Source organism: Pinus tabuliformis, chromosome 7 (assembly GCF_031772625.1).
Source record: "Pinus tabuliformis cultivar Carrire ecotype Pingquan chromosome 7, CPIR1, whole genome shotgun sequence".
In the NCBI taxonomy this organism is placed as follows: Eukaryota; Viridiplantae; Streptophyta; class Pinopsida; order Pinales; family Pinaceae; genus Pinus; species Pinus tabuliformis.
In genome coordinates, this window is record NC_142293.1 from 1,676,441,495 (window position 1) to 1,676,465,208 (window position 23,714).

At 39.8% G+C, this 23,714-nt stretch overlaps 1 protein-coding gene across 3 annotated transcripts in view; it reads left to right on the plus strand.

Moving 5' to 3' along the window:
* LOC149254893 (isoamylase 2, chloroplastic-like) overlaps positions 1–23,714 on the plus strand; it is a 542,818-nt gene that overhangs the window by 27,609 nt on the left and 491,495 nt on the right. For all 3 annotated transcript variants that reach the window (XR_016267196.1, XM_089460267.1, XM_089460266.1), the window contains exons 2-3: positions 3,798–3,895; positions 20,554–20,907. Coding sequence is in view for 2 of the 3 variants with exons in the window: in XM_089460267.1 (XP_089316393.1) it covers positions 3,836–3,895; positions 20,554–20,907 (414 nt within the window). In the remaining variant the exon portion in view is untranslated. The remainder of the gene's footprint in view (positions 1–3,797; positions 3,896–20,553; positions 20,908–23,714) is intronic.

Here is a 23,714-nt window from a genome sequence, read left to right on the forward strand (position 1 = left end):
TGTTGTGGGATTAAAAAAAAATAAGAAACTCAGAATATGAAGAGAGTTGATATAAAGACACCTCTAGATATAGGCATAGTACATCTAAACATAGACACCGCTAAAAATAATAGTGTCTTGCATATCAATGAAATTAGTCTTATAAGATGTGTACCTGCAAGGAACCCAAATATGATGTGTACATACATGCCTTGAAACCCTTACTGCAAAAAATAGTAGTTCACAAAACAACTCACATGTTGCTAGAATGAAGCCTATTGGGGGCATGGGCTCCCAAGGACCAAAAAATATGTATAAGCCCAAACATGCGAGCCTTGGAAATCTGGCTCCTAGAAAGTAGGAAAACTGCTATAAATAGCAAGTTCTCTTAGATTTTGACGAAAACTTAGCAGTGTTGCAAATGTCATGATAAAATTGTGAAAGCATCGCAATATCGTGATTTCTCAACCCAGCTGAAAAAATGGCAGTAAAAATCAATGACTTTTTTCGTGATTATTGCGAAAAAATCACGCAACAATTAAAAAATTGCCAGTTAAGTTGGTTTTTCGGACTTTTTAAAATTTTATATATTTTTTTTAATTTTGCTGATTTTTACCGATATTTTCATGATTTTTACAATTTTTTGCTTTTCAAGACCCTTACCAATTTTATCTCAATGTTGATGTCAGCAGCATTGATATGTAGTAGGCTTTGATCAATGTAAAACCTTGGAAATACTTGTGAATGAACCAACACGATGAAATCAAGCTGGAACTTAACTCTCCAATTGCACGTGCAATATGGGGGTTAACAGGACATGAACGATTCATATGTATTATTATCTACTTGTAACTATGGCTAAGGCCATCCTTTATTCGATTTAGTATATGCTAGGTTTATGGTCAAGGCTGACCTAGTCAAACTTGATATGTAGGCTCAATAACCCTCCTGGGTAGTTTTCCCTTGTTATATGGGCCTATAAACCCCTCTTGGGACGATGCCTCAATTGAGTTGTGCATAAATAGATAACTCAAGCTCTCATTTGCATCATCTCATCTTGTGATCTTCTTGATTTAATATACAAAGTTCTATAATCCCAAGAACACTTAATTTTTGGTGTTTTCTCGTGTCTGGCATTTTCTCTTGGGAAATTTGGTTACTTATGTTTTGCACACTTGTGCATGGGTTTTGCACTCTCTGTCTACTGCACGCTACCATCTCTCTGGCACATGTGTAAGGAGGCTATTTCGAGAATTTGGGTGAGATTTGGTTCCATTGTTTTTCTTATTGACCCTTATAAGCTAGTATCTCTTTTGCCACTTCTCCTTCGAGTCAACGATCCCCCACTCCATATTTAGGTGGGAAGTAATAGGATTCTTGAGTCTCAATCTATTGTACATGTCCTTGTTGGCATAGTTGAAGGACTTTCCATTACTCCGTTTCAAATACCTCAAATATGAACTCGAATCCCAAATATAGAGTTTGAAACAACAATTTTTGGGGATCATTTTGCATCATTCTACCAGTGGCTCTACTTATTCTTAAAGCACAATTTATTTCTCCACACATGTCATGTGTGTTATTCCTTATTCCAATGACCTTCCTTGTAGAAGAAACCTTTTTTTGCATGCCTTTTTTGAGAGGTTAGCATGGCAATAAACCATCTTATTGATGTTACCATTGTAAAGTTCATTCAGAGACAATTCTGACAATGTATAATACCACATACTTTTGTTAAATATCAAGGTGGTCTTGGTTTCCTACAGTCAAGGTACATGCTTAAGGTAGTTCAACCGAAATGGGCATGCCACTAAGGTAATTCAAGGGTTATGGTAAACAAGACTCGTGCCTTTTAGCTTTTGGGTGCCCGACTTAGGCTATAAATATAATTCTTCTCTCCAAAAGCATTCTAGAGTTATGTTTTTAAGATTCTTCTTCTTGAAGGAGTCATGGAATTTATTCTTATTTAAGGATATTTGTACAAGACTCTATTAGTTTTTGGTAGCATCAGAAGTGCTCTAGCCTTGAAAATTGGTGGAGAGGCTAAGGCACATGAGTTCTAAAGAACCCATAAACCATTTGGTGAAATTCCAACCAGATTGTATTTTATTAAAATAATTAATATTTTTAATGGAGTTCCTAAATCTAAACTTAGGGAAATTAAAATATTAATGGGTATTAATCAAAATATGGGTGAGAATGATCTAGAAGGTGGATCAAGTCATGTTTTAATTTTATCCGTTGATTAGAGACTTTATCTCGGTCGTTGAAGACTCAACAGGAAAAGTATAAAATGGAGGCTTGGGGTTCATTTGAAAACACACAGAGAGATTGAGGAAATCGATTTTCTGAGGTGAGAAGTTCTCAGGAGAAAAATCGATTGGGGAGAGCTTGCAGCTGAGGAGTAGAGAGAATTTGGGAGAAGGACTTTCTAGAAAATACAGAACAGAGAGGCGGAGAGAGCTTGTAGAGAGGCAACGCAGTAGCCGGGAGAGTTGATGCTGGGTCAGTCTGGGCCCACGCAGTCCTAACGCAGAGCCAGAAGGGCCAGCGCAGAGCAAAAAAGTTGCCTGTCATGCAGAATCCAGAACTGCCGCAACAACCGAAATTGCTGGAACTGCCAGAACAGCTGGGAGAGTTGACGTAGAGGGCAAAGAAGGTGACACCGGGCTGACACAGAGCAAGCCCAGAAATAGCCGGGGTTAGCCAGTCTTGTGCCGGATCAGCGGGAATTCTGCCAGGTGAAGTGAGGTAAAACTCAGTCATATTTTCTGCTAGTATTTTCTCCGTAAAAGATTGCTAGATGAGCATCCTAGATTGTATTAAGATATTTACTGCCAATAATAAGAATCCTCAGATCTGCTGCACCGGTTTTCCCACATTGGGTTTTTCCGGGGATGATTGTCCAAAAACAAATGTGTCAATGTGATTGTTCATATGTTGATGTTTCTCTTGCTGTTTAATTTTCAGTTCTAGTCTGCAACTGAATTTATTTTGGTATTTACTGAAGTATTGGTAAATAATCATAAATAAGTAGGAGAAATAAATCAATTATTGCAGCAAATTTTCACAGAATCTACGTTAAGGGTTTGATATTATAGTACAATATTTATTGGCTTATTATGAACCTCTTCTATTTCTTCTTATTCTATTAGATTCAAATTTATTTCTATTGTTATTTTGGATATTATTAGTTGTGGAATGGATTTTGCTATTAAAGTTGTGCCTGGTGCATGACAAAATTTTTCTCATCGGTCCTGCTTGTAGATAAACATGAGAATTGAAAGAATGTATGATCACAAAAGTTTCTGGGGTAGAAACAAAGTGCTGTACTAGATTGAATGAATTCTGGGAAAATGCACTTTCTAAACGTGAAGAATACTTTCTTGAGAAAACAGTAGCTATTTCTCAAGTTGTTTTGTCATTGAAAAGTTGTCCTTTATTGGGATAATGTTTTCTAGGGTACTTGTCAGCTCAAAATGATTTTCTGGGAGATTTGATCAGGAAGCTTTTTGTGTTTTTGATACTTCAAATGCTCTACTTTGATGAGACTTTGTTACTGATGTATTTTATTTGTATTTTGTACTTATATATTTGTACATTTTATCTACTACTCCAACTTGCTTGTAATGTAAATGTCTCACCTAAGTTTTCATAAAATAGTCTCCAGATTCCATACACCAATTCAGTACTTCTATATATACCTAATGAAAAACAGAATGTATAGTGTAAACTTGTGACAATTCTCTTCGTAAACTTTGGTCTTGTGTGAGTTTCTCTTAGTGCTGTTTCACTTGTGCACATATCATATGTTGCAGGCTATCCATTCATGTTAGCCAATTTCATTGCATGAGCTATGGACAGCGTATCTTATATGAGGACTGTGCCCTTGAAAGCCTCATTGCCGGACACCTTGGTATGTGTTTCTATTTTCATTACATTGCTTCTATTTCATATGTTTCTCTTGCAAGAATATTAAATTATTATTGAAACGTTAATGGTGCTTTTGAAAGTTTGGAGGCTTAGATTTTAGGTATTTCGTGATAGAACTCTTCAACATCCAAAGTTTCCAAAGAGAGTTTAGTGTCGCTGTCCCACTTGATTTTACTGGCTGTGATGAGCTTCCAGATGCAGCCATGCTTGAAGAAAATGATGAAAACCAGTTGTAATTCATCGCAATCTCTGTTTAAATGCGCTGTCTTTTGTTTTCTTGCATCTGCTTGGCCTTTTTGATTTTGTCATAATCCTTTTCAAGTGTCTCCTTGAGTCTTGCAAACACATTTTTGCAACCTTCAACTCCACCTCCTTTACCATTAGTGATAGACAGTAGGTGGTCCATCACTCTTTTTAAGGACCCAACAAACTTAGAATTACATAATTTACATTTCAGATGTCTCCCAGGCCCATCCAATTTTTCCACATATTTCCATCCCTCTGCTGTTGATTTTTAGGGTGCTGTGGCAAATGTTTCTGCATCAATAAATCAATATCACTATTTATGGTTTAGGCCATGGCCAATTAACCAATATCAATATTTCTGTTTTTTGATATTTTTAATTTGTTTTTACATTTGGCATTCTGACATACATTGATATTGATTTCAACAGCTGGATTAAAAGAAGAAAAAACCATATTAAGGGACATTTTCTAGTTTCTAGAGGAGAGAATTGATTTAAAAGAAATTACAACAAAATTCAAACTTACCTCGTCAAATCACGAGTCATCTTCAAGTCTCACCCTGCACAGTGAAAGGTCTTCAAGTTGCTGCTGGCCGAACAGTCAGGATTCAGGTGTTCAACACAGTGGCTCCAGCTTACAAGATATGGAGATCTGTTGCAGATTTAATACCCATAATAGGTTGAGTAATTTTCCCAAGCTTTACTAACTGATCAAGGATGTCACGTACAGTACCATTGGAATTGAAAAGTCCACACCAGATGATGCTCCTGATGGAGAATATATGGCAGTGTTTGTGCCAATCAAATTTCCTGAGGTACCAAGAAGAGGACCTCTATATATGCTGGGTGTTCAAGATAAAATGCTGGGCTGATGTTTAAAATACTTTTCAACAGTCACTTTAATGATAAGTCCTCTTCAACAATGCTTTTGTGTGCTGTCCAGAATAGTCTGAAAAAAGATCTTTAAACAAACGTCTGTCTACATGTGATTTACGCCGAAGTTATTCTTTCAACTATTATGGATCACAAAAGCCTCAATTCAACTATACAAACAGTGGTAACATCAACCCTCTGTTTACATGCTGTGTGTTGCCGCAAAATCTAGCAGGCCTTGGAGAGGGAAGCCCTACAAGGTATAAACTATGGGAAAATTTCTGAATCTACACATCAGAAATCCTACTGCAATCAGTGGTTTATCATCTCCTACTTGTTATTACATTCAACAAATGATTTAATTTATACACAGTGATGAAAAATACTACTGCAGACTACATTGACATACAGATCATAAACTGAAAATATATGAGACAAACACACAAGGGACACCGTTATTTCTGGACAACACATCCCTGGAAAAACCCAATGTGGGAAAACTGGTGTAGCAGATAGAGGGTTTGTATCATTAAGCAAACAGAATTTGAGTACAACAGGTTGCCTCTCACACCGGCTAACTTTTCAGAGAAATTTTGGCAGCAAGAAATACATATGAGGGTTTACCTCGTTTTCCAAGTCACAATTGATCCACTGAGTGGCCTGATTCCAACAAACACTTAGAAATCCCAGAGCAATCCCTGCTTGGGCCAGTGTCTTGCCTCTAGGAGACTGCGTCACCCCTTCTACTGGATCGATTTGCTAGAGGAAGACTGCTGTTCAGCCCTCCCGGCTCAGAACCTCGCTTCTCCGGCAAAATCTCGAACTTCTGACGATTATCCTGCACTGCCACTGCAAGAGACCCTTTTGGCTTGCGTCAGCCCTGCGTGAGCCCCTTCCTGGGCTGCATAGGTCTCTCCGCTGCCTCTCTGCTTGGTACTCTTTGGCTCAGAACTCCTTTCTGATCCAAATCTCTGCTTCTGCCCCTCTCATTGCAACTCAGATCACCTATTCAATTTTCTCAGCAAACCTCGCCCCAAAAAAATCGAATTGACTGATCACTTGGTGTATCTCCAACTGACCCTCAAGCTTCCTCTTATACTTTTCCTGTTGATGAATCAATGGTCGAGATTAAGTCCCTAATCAATGGATAAGATTAAAACAGACTTGATCCTCGCCTCTTAGAAGCTTCTCACCCATATTTTTATTAATATTCATTAATATTTTTATTTTCCTAAGTTTAGACTTAGGAACCCATTAAAAATATTAATTATTTTAATAACTCACAATCCAGTTGGAATTTCTCCAAACGATTTCTGGGTCTTGGAGATCTTATGTATTTTAGCCCCTCCACAAAATTTTGGAGCTAGAGCACATACGATGCTACCCAAAATCAACACTCCCTATTAGCGAGGAATGTGCTCTAGCAATACTTATCGACAGAAGTATCACACTGATCCATGGCATTGGTCCTCTGTGTTGCTGATGCTTGGCCTACTGCCCTTCATCCACTGCACTGCTACACCCTGTACTACTGCCCATGACACTGCCACTGCCACTACTGCATTTGTACTACAACTCCCTCTCAAAATGCTGCAACATGCTGCCCATAACATTGCCATTGCTAACTGCTGCACTGCAACTCAGTTGCTGAGAAGTAGGCAACTGAAAAGCCACCCAAAAAGCTGACATGCTGGTCAATTTGGATACCTCTTAATGCTGAAGCTACCTCTGCTGCTAATTTGTGCTGACCCTCTGCTGCTACTGTGCTGCTGCAATCTGCTCTGTGCCTCCCGCACTGCTGCAACTTCCATTGCGCTGCTTCAGACTCTGGCACTCTAGCTCTACCATTGTTGCTCCATCATCCCTCACACCAACTGACTCCCGTCATTCTGCTACTGTCATTAAGGGCTCTCGTAGCCGTATGTGATCCAAGAGTTTGGGCACCTCAAGAATCCTGCCCTTGTGTAGTCCTCCTGACTACAACTCGATGTCACCCCACCTCTTCTCCGGAGGTGCATGGGCACTTATGGCACAATCCTCGTCATCATCCTCCTTGTCAGCTTTTGCTGGAGCAGCCTTCGAGTCTGAAGCCTCTTCCTTGCCCTTCTTCCGGGGGCACTAAGTGGCGAAATGTCCTAGTTCCCCACACTTGAAGCATCTGACTTTGGATATATCCTTTTTCTTCCTTTTCTGCTGCCCTTGCTGTCCCGATGATGCGAGAGCTGCATCCTCCTCCTCCTCCTTCTTGACCCGGGCTCCTCTGCCACTACTCCCTGCCTTGGTCAGTCTCCTGATCTCTTCCTGTCGAAGAGCTACCCACATCTGCTCCCAACTGTGGAGAGAAGCTCTGCCTAAGATACTCTGGACAAACGTCTCCCAGTCTTCGGTAACTGCATTCAGGACAGTCCTAACCATGAACTCAGGATCTCATGTAGACCCCACGAAGGTCAGCTGGTCTCGAATCCCTTGCAACTTGAGGTGGAAGGGATCGATCTCCCCTTCTGCATTTGGTATTGTCTCAGCTGATTCTCCAATAGCATCTTCCGTTGAACGGAAGTCCCCTGGTACAAGGTGGTCAACGGCTCCCACAGCTCCCTTGCTGTTTCCTTCTCAGCAATGTGTAGGACCACATGATCTTTGACCCCGTCTAGAATCATGCATTTAGCCTTCGCCTGGGCCTCCTCGTACTTCTTCAGTGGATCAACGTCGACCGGAACAACAACTACTTTCAAGGCATAGTCCTTGATGCGATTCTTGTCTAGGACTGCAAGGATCCTGGCCTTCCAGATGACAAAATTGGATGCTCCATCCAATCTGTCCTGATCCGTCAATCCATTGACTACCATCTTTACTCAACCAAATGTAGGATTGGTTCTCTTCTCCCTCTTCTACTGCTACTCCAGCAAGACTCGGATCTAGATTTCTTCGGCACTAGAAATCCTCTAAGGAACAAGCTCCTCTATGCCCCCTCTGAGTCCTGATTTCCTTCACGGAAATCCTCTCGCCAAATGTCGAATCGCTCCTCTCCAATCCTCCTTTGCTTCTGTTCAACAACCTGGATATAGATTTCTTTGGCTAGAAATCTGTCAAGGCAGTGACTCCCTCTACCTTGGCTTTGTCTCCACAGATACTGTTTTGTACCAACAGCAACATCGCCCCACCCTCTCCTCAGATCGAATCTGCACTGCTCTTCCAGCCCTGGCAACTGACTGATTTGAGCCTCTCAAGCTCTGTGTTGGCCCAGAGCGCTGACACAGTCACTGCGTGAGCTCCTCTTGGGTACTGTGTCACCCTCTACAGGCTCGAAATGCTGATGCAAGCACTGCGTGAGCCTCTGCGTCACTTCTCTGGATGCTCCTCTGCCTTCGAAACAACACTGTCACTCGGGACAATTGCTTCTCTGCAGCAAATTCACTGGATCTCCTGGCCAATATCTTTAGTGTCCTATGATCTGCAATGCTCTGATACCGTGTGAAAATTTCTGAATCTACACATCAGAAATCCCACTGCAATCACTAGTTTATCATCTCCTACTTGTTATTACATTCAACAAGTTATTTAATTTATAAACAGTGATGAAAAACACTACTGCAGACTACACTGACATACAGATCATAAACTGAAAATATATGAGACGAACACACAAGGGGACACTGTTATTTAAGACAACACGTCCCCGGAAAAATCCAATGTGGGAAAACCGGTGCAACAGATAAAGGGTTTGTATTATTAAACAAGAAGAATCTGAGTCCAATAGGTTGCCTCTCACACAAGCTAACCTTTCAGAGAAATCTCGACAACAAGAAATACATACGAGGGTTTACCTTGTTCTTCAAGTCACAACTGATCCACTGAATGGCCTGACTCCGGCAAACACTGCGAAATCCCAATGCAATCCCTGCTTTGGCTAGCGTCTTGCCTCTAGGAGACTGTGTCATCCCTTTTGCTCGATCGATTTGTTGGCAAAAGACTGTTGTTCCCAGCTCTAAGCCTCTCTTCTTTGGCAAAATCTCAAACTTTTGACGATTATCCTGCACTGCCATTGCAAGAGACCCTCTTGGCCTGCGTCAGCCCTACGTGAGCCCCTTCCTGGGCTGCGTAGGTCTCTCCGCTATCTCTCTAATGCTACTGTTGCCTCTTTGCCTGGTACTCTTTGGCTCATAACTCCTTTCTGATCCAAATCTCTGTTTCTGCCCCTCACTGCAACTCAGATCACCTATTCAATTTTCTCAGCAAACCTCGCCCCAGAAAAATCGAACTGACTGATCACTTGGTGTATCTCCAATTGACCCTCAAGCTTCCTCTTATACTTTTCTTGTTGATGAATCAACGACTGAGATTAAGTCACTAATCAATTGCTAAAGTTAAAACATACTTGATCCTTGCCTCTTAGAAGCTTCTCACCCATATTTTTATTAATACCCATTAATATTTTTATTTTCATAAGTTTAAACTTAGGAACCCATTAAAAATATTAATTATTTTAATAACTCACACTCTGGGTGGAATTTCTCCAAACGATTTTTGGCTCTTGGAGATCTTATGTATTCTAGCCCCTCCACAAAATTTCGGAGCTAGAGCACATCGGATGCTACCCAAAATCAACAAACTAGACAATAGTACAACAATGGGGTAGAGGTCCAATGTCACCTCAGCCAAAACCACCTACTCTTTACGGATTTTCACTGATTGGAGGAGTCTCGGTAAAAGAGCAATCACTTAAAATAGATATGTTAATGATGAGGTACATAGTGACCCTACTAGAGCTCATTCAAAAGAGGCACAATAAAGGTTCAAGGCTTCAAAGAGGCAAATCATTCTCAAAGAAAAGCCCTAGAAAACAAGGTTCAAGACCTAGGGTTTTGAGGTTTTCAGTGATGATAAGTATTCTCAATGTCAAGACTAGAGGGAAGGGGTTTCTTACAATGAAAATCAACTATTCCAAGGCTCATGAAACACTCAAGAGGGAGATTTTAAATTCAAAAGATGCACAACTCAAAGTTCTTTTGAAGGATTCAAGGAAAACAACTGCGCTTGGCGTAATGAATCAAGATTTCAAGACAATTTTGAGATGGTTTTTCCATGTGGTCCTTCATAGAATAATAGAGGCCTTGATGGCACACTTCTAGCCTCCACTACCTAAGTTGCCAGAAACACTGGCCCTAACCCGTTGAAACACCGATCCCCGTTTTAGATATGGAAACTTGTACGATCCAGCCTGGAAACGACATGGATCCGTAGTAGTCTCGTTTCATTTTTTTGGAAATGTAGTTTTTTTTGGAAACGGATCCTGGCATTTTTTGAGTTTTTAAAAATGTTTTTGAAATTCTGGATCCGTATCATGATTTCCGGATTCGTAACACGGAAATTGTGATACGGATTACAATTTTCTGGAAATGAACCGATTTTTGAAACCCTTCAAGCCGGAAACAGTAGGTAACTGGGCGCCAGGAATGGGCAAATTGCCGTTGGAAAAAATTGTTTAAAATTTTCAACGTGACAAAAGTTAAAACCTAATCTGCCGCATAGTTTAACATTTTCATTTTCCATTGGAGCTGCCGCATAAAACGTTGGAGCTCGCTTCCCGCTGGACTGGAAGTTGGAACCCGCTACCAGCTGGACAGTCGAGCGATGAGTCATGAGACAATGGATTCTAGACAGTCGAGCAACTGGAAGTTGGATACCGTCTGTCGAGACTGGTAGTTGGACACCATTTGTCGAGACTGGTAGTTGGACACCGTCTGTCGAGATTGGTAGTTGGAAACTGTCTGGAGCCATCTGTGACTGTCCACTATCCAACTTGCAACTTGGATGCACTGAAGTCTGAGCATAGTTGTCAGTGAGTTTTTAATTTTTTTCACTAGCTTGAGCCTTGGTTTAAGTAATGTTAGCATCGAACAATCTCCAGCTCAAACCTGACCTGAGTAAATCAAAACAACTGGCACTACCCTGAGCTCGAGCTTGATGCTAGGGTTCAAGACTTGAAAAGGTTTTAACCACATTTTGACTATCCCTCTCTCAAAAATATTTCAACTACATTGCTGATATGAACTTAGATTTCCCTTGTGACAACTCAAAATCTACTCACTACCTTAGTGATGACATAGGACAATATATTCTTGGGATAAGCATATCTGCATGCTTTATTGGTGGAGACTAAGAAGCATTCCATTTTCAAATGCCAATTTACTGTGACATAAAGAACAAATATTATAATTCGACATCTGTTGATCTGCCACCCTTTTCAATGCCTTGCTTTGATATCTAATAAGAACATTGAAATTCTTTGGTTAAAATTCCAATCCTTCATGTAAGACTAACTATTTGGAGGCAACTCATGTTTGGAGGCATGTAAATTGAAAATTCCTGCTCACAAAACTCTTGCTGTTGTACAATTTAAAGACTGGTTCATTTACTGGTTGATCATCTTCTGAAGACTGACTGTCCATCCTTGTGTAATTCATGTATTGCATATATAGTTATAGCGCATGTCTCACTTGAACTTCAGAATAGATTGATGTCTAAGTTGCCTCAACACATTTATTCTTTTCTTAAGCTTGAACATGGTTTAACTTTTACAATCTTGCACTTTTCTTCATATGATAAATTAGCCATAGAGTTAACATTTTGACATAATTGCACTAATGTTTAATGGGCCCTTGAAGTTATGCCAAGTAAATTTCTACCATGCCTATACTAAAATTGTGATTCTTCAATAAGAGGGGAATGGGAACTTTTCCTTCTGTAAGCTTCAGTAAGTCTTACAAAATGGCGTTTTCTAGAATCAAAACTACTTCTATCATCTTAAGCCATGGATTTTCCCATTAGCTTTATCTAAATTGTGCAAGCCCTTATCTCGATGTGCAAAATTTGAGATTGGAATCATTTTAATTTGAAGTAGCAAGTGATGAAATAAATTTAAATGCTTTTTAATGATCAGATTGGTTATCCATCCCGCTTGCCTTTCCATGTTTCTTTATCCCTTTAGAGCATCTCTTACAATTTTTAAGGAATAAAACTTGTGAAGATTGTATTGTGACCCATCAATTTTATTTTGCAGTTTCATTTACATCATCATCATGGCAACTTCAAGTTCATCCATTCGCGAGACAGAGGAAGTGGAACATGAAATTGAATCTGTCTCTAAAGTTGATTCAAAGTCACAACTTTGGAAATATGTAACCATTGTTGGGAAGATCCAAGGAGGGGGATCATTGTCATGGGTTTGCAGTGAGTGTAAAAAGGAGTATAAGGGATCATACACCCGGGTTAAAGCACATTTACTTGGGTTAAAAGGTAATGGGATTCGAATATGCAGTGGCCCACCTAAAGAGAATGGGACAGATGGAAATGGTTTAAGCAAGGCAAAACTTGCAAAATATAAAAAAAACAAGGCAGTTGTTAAAGCAAATGAGGCAAATCCTACTTCTGAATTCAAACAACCAAGGTTGGGAGCATCTTCATCAAAGCCTCCACTTTCCTCTCATGGAATTATCGATTCAAAGTGGTCTAATTTGGGACCACTTGAAAGGAGTTTTAATAATGATGCTCGAGAGATGGCAAATGCAACTATAGGTCATTGCATTTATGCAAATGGCCTTTCCTTTAACCTTGTGCGATCTCTTTACTAGGCAAAAATGATAAAAGCAATGAAAGAAGCCCCAAAAAGGTATAAGAGCCTTGAATATGAGAAGGTTCGCACTACAATGTTGAGTGTTGAGAAGTTAGATTTGGAGGCTAAATTAAGCCCCATTCGTAATTCATGGCGCATTTCATGGGTGTCTATCATTTTTTATGGATAGAATAGGCCTTTGCTCAATGTGATTGCTCAGAGCCCAAAGGGGGCAATGTTTTTGAAGGCAGTGGATTGTGAGGGGCAGATGAAAGATTCTCAATTCATTGCTGACATCTTGATTGAAACAATTGAATTGGCAGGGTCAGAAAATGTTGTCCAGATAATAATTGACAAGGCAACGGTGTGTAGGGCAATTGGCCTAATTATTGAAGGCAAATATCAACACATCTTTTGGACCCCTTGTGCTGTACATCCATTGAACCTCATGTTGGGTAAGATGGGGAAACAAATTGAGTGGATTCGAGTTATTTTTGAAGAGGCAAAAGAAATTCAAGCCTTCATCACAAACCACCACATGTCCCAAGGCATATACAGAGAATTTACGAAGTTGGAGCTCTTTAAGGTACCTAAACTTTAAAGTTTATTTCATAAATTCTAATTTCTATGACTCTAAATTCAAATATATAAATTGGATTTTCAAATGTCATGATTCGTGAATCATAATAGTTATTCAATCAAATTATGATTTTTAATTTATTGAAACATTGGCAATTTGGTAGTTGCAAGTTGTTGAGACTCATTTTGCTTCTCACATCATAGTCTTAACAAGGCTTATGTAGGCGAAAGAAGCATTACAATCAATGGTATGCAGTTCTATTTGGAATCAATTGAGGCAATCCCAATCTGATAGAGCACAAGCCGTGAAAAGATTGGTTGTTGATTATGAATGGTGGGATAGGGTGGAGTACCTCTTGGCATAAACTAAGCCAATTGTGGATTTGCTCCATATGTTTGACACAGATATGCCTAATTTGGGAGAGGTGTATGAGGGCATTGATTCCATGATAGAGAAGATAAGGGTGGTTATAAATTCCAAGGAGAATGACCCATAATTAACATGATTAATTATGCAGTTTCTTTTTTTACGGCAAAATAACGAATTAATCACACTACAATTTCTTCACAATAAAAACATTGCAAAAAAAAGATGTTGGAAACTAAATATAGAGTACACACATAAAAATTTGACACCATTATTTTTGGACAAATGTCCCTGGAAAAAGCGAATGCGGGAAAACCAGTGTAGTAGATGAGGGTTTTATTATTATGCAGCAGTGAAATAATTTGGGTACAATCTATGGATGCCTAGCTGGCTATCCAATCAACGGATATCTAACAAAAATACTAGAGAGAAAATTCTCTCACTCTACAAACATTCTTGACGCTGGCTACCTTAGAAAAAACTAGTCGTCCAAACCCTTGCGCAGGCCTTCTCTGTTTCCTCTGTGCAGACCCTAACACGTGTGGCTTGATTCAGTCTCTGATCAAGCCATCTTGCTTGTCCCTATTGTTGGAAGTGACTCTCCGACCCTTTGGAAAATTTTCCCTGCCTCTGGAAGCTGAATCGACCTCCCTCTCAGTTAAATCGAACTGCTCACTGAAGCTACTGCACAACCCCTGCACAACTTCACAGTGGAATACTTCAGTCACTTGCTGCTGCCTCTTCGAAATCGGAATCTCCTTCGCAATCACTGTCTCAGCCTCTCATTGACCGTGCTTCTCTTCTGGTTCGAACTCCTCTTCCCTGGTCAGTTGCTGTTGTTGGATAGCTCATCTACTAAGGGAATTGATGTCTCAAGTTTGTGTTTTGCTCCAACCCCATCGACCTCCTCTTATAATCTCTCATTGGCTTACCAATGACCATGATTAAATTCTCATCAACGACTAAGATCATTTTTGAGTTGATCCATGTGAGTTTCTAGAGAAATCTCATCTTTCTTAGTTAATTCCTGTTAATTAATCATTTTTGTTAAATTAGACTTAGGAAAAATTAGTTACTGATTAATTAACTCAATTAAGCCCTTTCTAGGTGTTTTCTCCTGAAACTTTTTCTAGGTTCTGGAGTCCGTGTGTTTCTAAGTTTTTTTGACCGAAGTCGAGACTAGAACATTCGTCTGATTAGCCCCTACCATAAAAAACTAACACTCCCTCTCAGCAAGGAAGGTGTTCTAGACGATCTCATAACATCCTCCCATACACGCTGCTGATGTTTGACAACTGTGACAACCTGCCACTGCCCATTAACCACTGTGCAACTCTGATTCATCTGCTACTATGAGTTGAACCACCCTGCATCTGCGCTGCTGCTGACACTGCACTGTACACCTTGTACGACTACCAACTCTGCATTGCACTGCAACTGATCTCATGCTGATGCAATTACTACAACTGAGAATTGAATCTCTGAATCAACTGTGCCATTGGAGTGGCTCTGCAACTTCCTCCTGAGTCTTTGACTGCTACTAGTCTCTGCACTGTCCACTAACTGTTTGTGCTGCAACTGCTCTGCTTCCCTCAACATCTGAATGCCACTAATATTGCAATTGTCCCTCAAGAATTGATTGCGCCATCCTGAATACTGATCCAACTGCTACTGAATACTCTGGGCCCCTGTAGCAAGGGTATTGATCCAAGAGAAAATACCTGATAAATGCTAAACACCTGTCCGATGCTCAACGCCTATCGGATGCTCTCCTCGAAGGATCCTGCCTAGCTCTACTCAACTTTGGAGTCTAGAGCTCAATGTCTCCCCACCTCTCTCTTGGAGGTATAACTGCATACAAAACGAAGTCTTCCTCCAACCTAGAGGACAACTGATCAATCTCTGCCGAAGCTGCTGCCTGCTTCTGCTTCTCCTTCTTGTCCTTCTTCCTCTGAGGACACTGAGTACTGTAGTGACCAAACTCACCACACCTGAAGCACTTGATCTTCGACAAATCCTTTTTCTTCTTTTCTCCTCCTTGTGAGCCTTGTCCCTGACTGGGACCTTTCTTTGACTTTCCCTTCGATGCAAGGGTTGCATTCTCCTCCTCCTTCACACTCTTCGATCCTTTGCTGCTGCCACAAAGACTACTCTTGGCTAGAGAAAATTACATCTCCTCCTGCGTGAAATCTACCCACAATCGATGCCATCCAAGTAGCTCATCTCATCCAGTGATGCTCTAGACAAAAGTAGCCCATTCCTCGGTGAAACGATTGATAACTACACACACAAGTTCAGTTTCTTGTGGCGTCTCTCCAACTGAGACAAGCTCATTCCGGATATCTAGATCCTAGTGAGGTAGGGGGTTACTCCTCCTCCCTTAGTGGTCCTCAACTTCTCCTTCAGGAACATCTTCCGATTCTCGGAAGGATTCTAGTATAGTGCTACGAGAGCATCCCACGTCTCTTTTGGATGTATTCTTGATCGCAATTTGTGAGACTACATGATCTTGAACTCCATCAAGAATCAACCACTTTGCCTTGGCCATATCCTTATTGTCGTTCTCTAGCTGCTGCGGGTCTATTAGTACGGCTCCAACCCTCTTTGCGTATGTCTTCAAACCATGCTCATCTAGCAGGAAAGTCATCCTGGCTTTCTAGATATAATAATTCGAGGCTCCATCTAGCCTATCTTGATCTCGAAGTCCTACTGAGACCATTTTCTACAAAACTCACTACTGGGAAAATAAATAGGAATCTCCTCCTTCCTGCTCGGCTGATACCATTGTTACACGCACTCTTTCTTGAAATGTGTAGATCTGCTTACTGCTTCTGCCACTTGCAACTGGAAACCACAGATTTTCTCCTGTAAATTAGATCTGGAAACCCTCTGAGAAATTCCTTCGATATGTGCCTTCTCTTCCTGCCCAACGCTAATCTTGCTCTGCGAATCTGCTGCAAAATCAATTGCACCTAGATCAAGAATTTGCTTTGTGAAAATGCTGATCTGCTCACCTATTGCTTGCTGGAATTGCTCTTGGGCAATTCAAATTTTTCCTGCAACTTGCCCTTGGAAAATCGAACCCTCTGCCCAGCAACTCGAACAATGTGGCTGACTCTCCACAAATTTGGAAAACGATCTTCCAGACTCCATCTAAATCTGCATGAGTTCTTCCTTCCACCTCTAAGCTTCCGATCTGATCAACTTTGCTCTCATACCATGTGAAATTTTCCTTGAAATGCAGCAACTGGAATTAATTCTTCTAACTAGATTAATTATGCAGTTTATTTTGTTTATGACAATAACAAATTAATCACACTGCAATTTCTTCACAATAGAAACGTTGTGGAAAAAATGATGGAAATTGAGAAATATAGAGCACACACATAAAAATTTGACACAGTTCTTTCTGGACAAATGTCCCCGGAAAAACCCAGTACGGGAAAACCGGTGCCATAGATGAGGGTTTTATTATTATGTAATAGTGAAATAATTTGGGTACAATCTATGGATGCTTTGCTGGCTATCCAATCAACAAATATCTGACAAAAATACTAGAGAGAAAATTCTCTCACTCCACAAGCAATCTTGACACTGGTTACCTCAGAAAAAACTAGATGTCCAAACCCTTGCACATGCCTTCTGTGCTGCCTCTATGTAGACCCTAACACGTGTGGCTCGATTTAGTTTGATAAAGCCATCCTGCCTATCTTTGCTGCGGGGCTCTCCAGTCCTCTGGAAAATTTTCCCTACCTCTGGAAGTTGAATCGACCTCCATCTTAGGTAAATCGCACTGCTCACTGAAGCTACTGCATAGCCCCTACACAACTTCACTGTGGAATACTTCTGTCACTTGCTGCTGCCTCTCCGGAATTGGAATCTCCTCTGGAATCACTGTCTCTGCCCCTCATTGACCCTGCTTCTCTTTTGGCTCGAACTCCTCTTCCCTGGTCAGCTGCTGCTGTTGGATAGCTCGATCTGCCAAGGAAATTGATGTCTCAAGTATGTGTTTTGCTCCAACCCCATCGACCTCCTCTTATAATCTCCCGTTGGCTCACCAACGACCATGATTAAATCCTCATCAATGGCTAAGATCATTTCTGAGTTGGTCCATGTGAGTTTCTAGAGAAATCTCACCTTTCTTAGTTAATCCCTGTTAATTAATCATTTTCCTTAAGTTAGACTGACGAAAAATTAATCATTGATTAATTAACTCAATTAAGCCCTTTCTAGGTGTTTTTTCCTGAAACTTTTTCTGGGTTCTGGAGTACTTGTGTTTCTAAGCTTCTCTGACCAAAGTCGAGACTAGAACACCTGTCTGATGCTACCCAACCATCAAAAACTAACATTCTGTGGTCTGGTTGTGCCCTAAAAGAGGTTGAATCAACCTCAGTACTGGAACAGAGGCAGCGAGTCACATCAGGGACGAATAGAGGGCAGTGGGACAGAGTTTTAAGGCTGTATTCTGAAGGAGATTGAGTGTTGGAGGGTATTGTGGAAGTCTGTCCAGCAAAGGGTGCTTGGATAGCATGTTTCAGGGTTGCATTGAACAGTGATCTAAGGAGCAGATTTGCTGTAGGTTGCAGACCTTGTTTTGAAGCCTATGTACAGTGGGTTTCAATGGCAAATCCACTGTCAGTAGCAGACCTACTTGGAAGCTGATATATGCAAGTATTTGGAGCAGCGAATACTCGGTGAGCAGCTGGTGGACAGAGAAGTACAAGGAGGTGTTTCTCTGTAGTCAAAGGAGGCAACGGACCTGCCTGATGTAAGTGCAAAATGTATTGGAAGGGCTGATCTAAAAGGGCTACATCAGCAAGTATGTTGTGTATTTGTTCATCTTCTCATTGGGCAGATTCAAGATCTGAAGTAGTAGATCGCAAACCCTAGTTTGTATACTGTGTATACTAGTTGTACTAGTGATCCAAGTCCATGATCCCTGGTACGAGAGCCTCATGATTCTTTTATTGATGGACTAATAAAATAATAGAGCTTTGGGCTCATATCTCTGTGCACTAAATTGACTTCACTGCTGAAGATTTCCTCTGTGCAAAGTGCTTTGAGTTGTGAGTATTTTAGTGTGTTTGTGATCATGTATTAGACATAGACCTGATTCTGAAGTGCCGAGACACAGCTTAGCATAATGCCTATTCTTGTGGACCCATGTATTTGTGTCTATTGATGTTTTGTAGGTCAACTATGTACTTCTGCACAGGTCTAAGTGACTAGATGTGTGGAAGCCGTCCAATCGTCCTTTATCCTTAGCAATTATTTTAACTATTAAAGTAATTTCTTTTTATAAGAAAAACTAAGTTAATCTAATGAAATGCAAAGGTTATTTGCATTAGTGAATTAGATAAATCTCAACTGTTGATATCAAGTGAAGTTGAGATTTAATCTCAACTGCGAATCACTTTGGAAATTAGGGTTGTGGATTTAGTCAATAACTCAAACTTATAAAAAGAGGGCTAGGCTAGGGAAAAGACACAGAGTGAATACAGTGTGGATATTAAAGGACTTTCATCCATAGTGTCTAGAGTTTCAAAGAAGATTATGGAAAGTAGTGATTGCAGCAAAGGAGAATCAATCAGGAATCTGATCTAGCAGAGGTCACACCAATCAGCAATAGAGGAAGGGCCATACTAATCAGATTGAGCAGCAGGCAAGAAAGGCAGATCGCTGCAAGAGAGGGCCATACTACGACTCCCAGCATAGCCGCTCAACCGTATAGCAATCCGTACATCAGTTCAGCTCAGCAGTACAGCGATCTGTACATCAGTTCAGCTCAGCCATACAGCTATCTGTATATCAGTTCAGCTCAGCAGTACAGCGATCTGTACATCAGTTCAGCTCAGCTGTACAGCTATCTGTACATCAGTTCAGCTCAGCCGTACATGAAATTCAGGGCCTTATAGGTTATACAAGGGGTGTACAGCAGGCAGCAGCTTGAGGGGCTGATTCAGGGAAAATTCTGAGTCATACCAGCCATAGAAGTGCACTGTACAAAACCCAGAAATTATTATAGCTTGTAAAATTTCTCTTGGGGCCAATTTCCTAGTAAAGGAGCCCTTGTATTCTAGGAAGTTATTTGAATGAAGAGCAGATTTGAACGGTTAATCTTCTGTGTTTGTTAAATTGGTTTATTTGCTTCTATTTATTTCTTGTTAAAATTCCAGTGTGTGCTTTTTATTCAATGAGTATATCTAAATTTAACTTTCAGGAAGGAAATTCACTAGGAAGTAATTTGCCGTAGATTGGGGTTAGAAAATTAACAGTGTCAATAGTCACAACTAAATAATAACTTATTACAATTTGACCTAGTTAAATTGTCCGTTAAAGATATACATATAGACAAAGATCTCAAAGAGGCACAGAAATGTTCCGAAGTGCACCCAAAAAAAATTTGGGCTTTAGGGAAAACACCATTAGCACCGTGAAGAGATTGCTGAAAATTTGCAAAGTGTTTCTTTGTTTACTCCCAAATTTAGTAATCTGGACTCAATTCAATAAATGATGTTGTTTACTTAGAGGATGTGCTTGTAAGCATTAAACAACTTACCCTGAAATTTTCTTTATAACCTTAAACAATTTGCTCTGAGAATTTCTTTTATAACCTTAAACAATTTGCCCTGAGAATTTCTTTATAACCTCATACTTACTGTCTGATGATTATATGTCAAATACCCCTCATGCATCCATAAAGGAATTTTAATGGAAAAAACCAAAATCAACTGCCATAGGATTTTTTCCTAACTGGTCGTTCGAGAATATATACAACGGTTGCAAAAGAAATTAGAAGGGGTTAAGTCCAATGTGTGCCTATCTTCTAATGATATGTGGAGAGGACATGCATTTTTGTGTAGATCTTTTATTATTTGATTTCAAAGTTAGATGAATCTGGAATATGTGTTTTGAACATGTAAAAACATAGATACTGAGTCTACTCTGTTGTCCTATGCTTGCAGCTTCCTAAATTGTCTTTAAGATGTTCATGGAATATACATTATGTACCCTTCAGACATTCTTGCAGCTATCTGTCTGAGGTGCCTGGGACCAACTTCAAGAATACCAGAAGTCCATTTTTGCATGTTTCTCAGGAAAAAGTGAAGTACAATTGCATTAGCAGATATAGAAGAGGACAACAGAGGATATTGAATGCTCATGGGCACTCTTTAGAAGTTGATGCTTTTGCACATACGTTTTGTGTTCACTCCTCATCTTCTCTTCAAAAGGTGGGAAACCGATCAGAGATAAGGGAAGAAAGTCCTCTCAGTACCAGCGAATCAGTCTACATGTTTCAAACAGATGCTGGAGGAGAGGTGTTACTACGCTACTTTTTCAGCAAAATGTGCATTTCTTGTACTTCTATGTTTATCAATGTAATACTCAAGTGAGCAATTAGGGAATTGAGTAATATACTTTCCTCAGGCATCTAAAAATAAGTTGATGAGTTAAATCATTCAAGGAGAGCGTAATTCAGGAATAGTACGAAATTGAAACGTATTTGACGTTACATAGAGTAAGCAAGGTCATTTCTCTTTATTTCTGCAGATTAAAAATACGTCATCAGGCATTTACTTGGGAGTTGTTTTAAGGACACACACACACTCACACTAGTGATAATGTCATTTATTTTCTTTCATTCTAGGTCACCATACAGAGAAAGCATGGTTATTTATTAATAATTTCATTCTTTCTTCAATGATTGATTTTCTGTCTACATGCGATTTCCAAGACCATGCTCCGAAATATGTCTCACTAATGTCAGAGTGCAGAAGAAACCTTTAGTGTCTGCCATTGAACAAATCTTAGACACCAACTTGTCTGTTTGCAACTGATGTAGCCGGCATTATATGGATATCCTGTTTGCATTTATTCTGAGAAAGTCACGCTGAAAATATCATGGACATGAATTATTATCTGTCTAGAGGGCAGTTGGGGAAAAGATTTAAAAAGGGTATGAGGTCCCTCCAGCTATGAATGTTATCCATATATTCCTTTAATATTAAATTGTGTAACACCATTGCAGTTACACAATTGCAAGAAATTATAATTTTTTACAAACCTTGGTGATATGACTCCTCGTGGAAGAATATCAAAAGTCTTGCAAAATTCATTAATTTGTAATAAAGGTCATTGTACATATTAGAAAAGCATATTGAAGTTTATTTATTTATTTTGTAAATAAGTATGTTACTTTCTTTATATTTACATATGGCAAAAAATACATGCTTGCTTGAAGTGGGCTCCAAGTGAAGTGTCTCAACCTGCTGGAACCCTTGAATTGTCCTGACAAGCACCAGGCCTGTGCTTTTACAAAAACAGAAATGAAAAGTGTGTGCATGCTGCCAGTCCTCTGACTTTTTAAACTAAAATGGAAACTTACACAACAGTTTAAACCATTTCCCTGCCTATGGGTTTTTCATCATTGTATACCAAAAAGGAGCAGTGTGATAAGAAACCAGCTGGCTATAGGAGAACTGCAGAAAAGCATAGAGAATATAGAGGCAAAAGTGAGATGCAAGCTGTGCTTCTGCAGCTTAGTCTGCTTCACTATCCAGTGCTATGGGATGCTGTGGGTCTTCTCCCATTGTCTACTCTTCTCCCTTCTCCTCTGAAACCATATCTGAGCACTGAAGAGCCTGTAACTGAAACTGATATTAGTCATTTAGATGCTGTAGCTCCTCCTTGATTGACCATGCTCTGAAATCTGTCTCACTAGTGTCAGAGTGCAGAAGAAACCTTTAGTGTCTGCCATTGAACAAATCGTAGACACCGACTTGTCTATTTGCAACTGATGTAGCCGGCATTATATGGATATCCTGTTTGCATTTATTGTGAGAAAGTCACGCTGAAAATATCATGGACATGAATTACTATCTGTCTAGAGGGCAGTTGGGGAAAAGATTTAAAAAGGGTATCAGGTCCCTCCAGCTATGAGTGTTATCCATATATTCCTTTAATATTAAATTGTGTAACACCATTGCAGTTACACAATTGCAAGAAATTATAATTTTTTACAAACCTTGGTGATATGATTTCTCGTGGAAGAATATCAAAAGTCTTGCAAAATTCATTAATTTGTAATAAAGGTCGTTGTACATATTAGAAAAGCATATTGAAGCGTTTTTATTTTGTAAATAAGTATGTTACTTTCTTTATATTTACATATGGAAAAAAAATACATGCTTGCTTGAAGTGGGCTCCAGGTGAAGTGTCTCAACCTCCTGGAACCCCTGAATTGTCCTGACAAGCCCCATGCCTGTGCTTTTACAAAAACAGAAATGAAAAGTGTGTGCAAGCTGCCAGGCCTCTGGCTTTTTAAACTAAAATGGAAACTATCACAACAGTTTAAAGTACCATTTCACTGCCTATGGGTTTTTCATCATTGCATACCAAAAAGGAACAGTGTGATAAGAAACCATCTGGCTATAGGAGAACTACAGAAAATCATAGAGAATATAGAGGCAAAATTGAGATGCAAGCTGTGCTTCTGCAGCTTAGTCTGCTTCACTATCCAGTGCGATGGGATGCTGTGGGTCTTCTCCCATTGTGTACTCTTTCTCCCTTCTCCTCTGAAACCATATCTGAGCACTGAAGAGCCTGTAACTGGAACTGATATTAGTCATTTAGATGCTGTAGCTCCTCCTTGATTGCTTGCAGTGATGGAGTGCTACCTTTCTCAAAAGAATCTGCGTGACAGATGATAAGTTCTTTAGTGTGCCATTATAAAGCCAACATTATAGAATACATGGTGTTCCGACTTTTGGAGAAGCCTGTATCAGGGATGATGGTGGCCAACTCTTCAACAATTTTGGAGTACCTGGTAGCTCCTCTCTTAGCACTCATTTTATCCTCTAGCTTCTGCAATCTTTGGATAGCAGTGTTGAAAATATCGGTATCGGCAAAATATCGGCGAGGGTCCAGAAAACATCTTATCGGCAATATCGGCAAATATCAGCAAGCATAAAAAATGCATAATGTATTCATTTTTTTTCAGATTTCTAAACATATAAAGCAATAACATCATGAACTAAACACATTGGCACATAAATATGAAGAAAGCACTGATATATATGATGTCAAATAGAAATGATACATCAAACTTCAAAGGCGATACCAAATC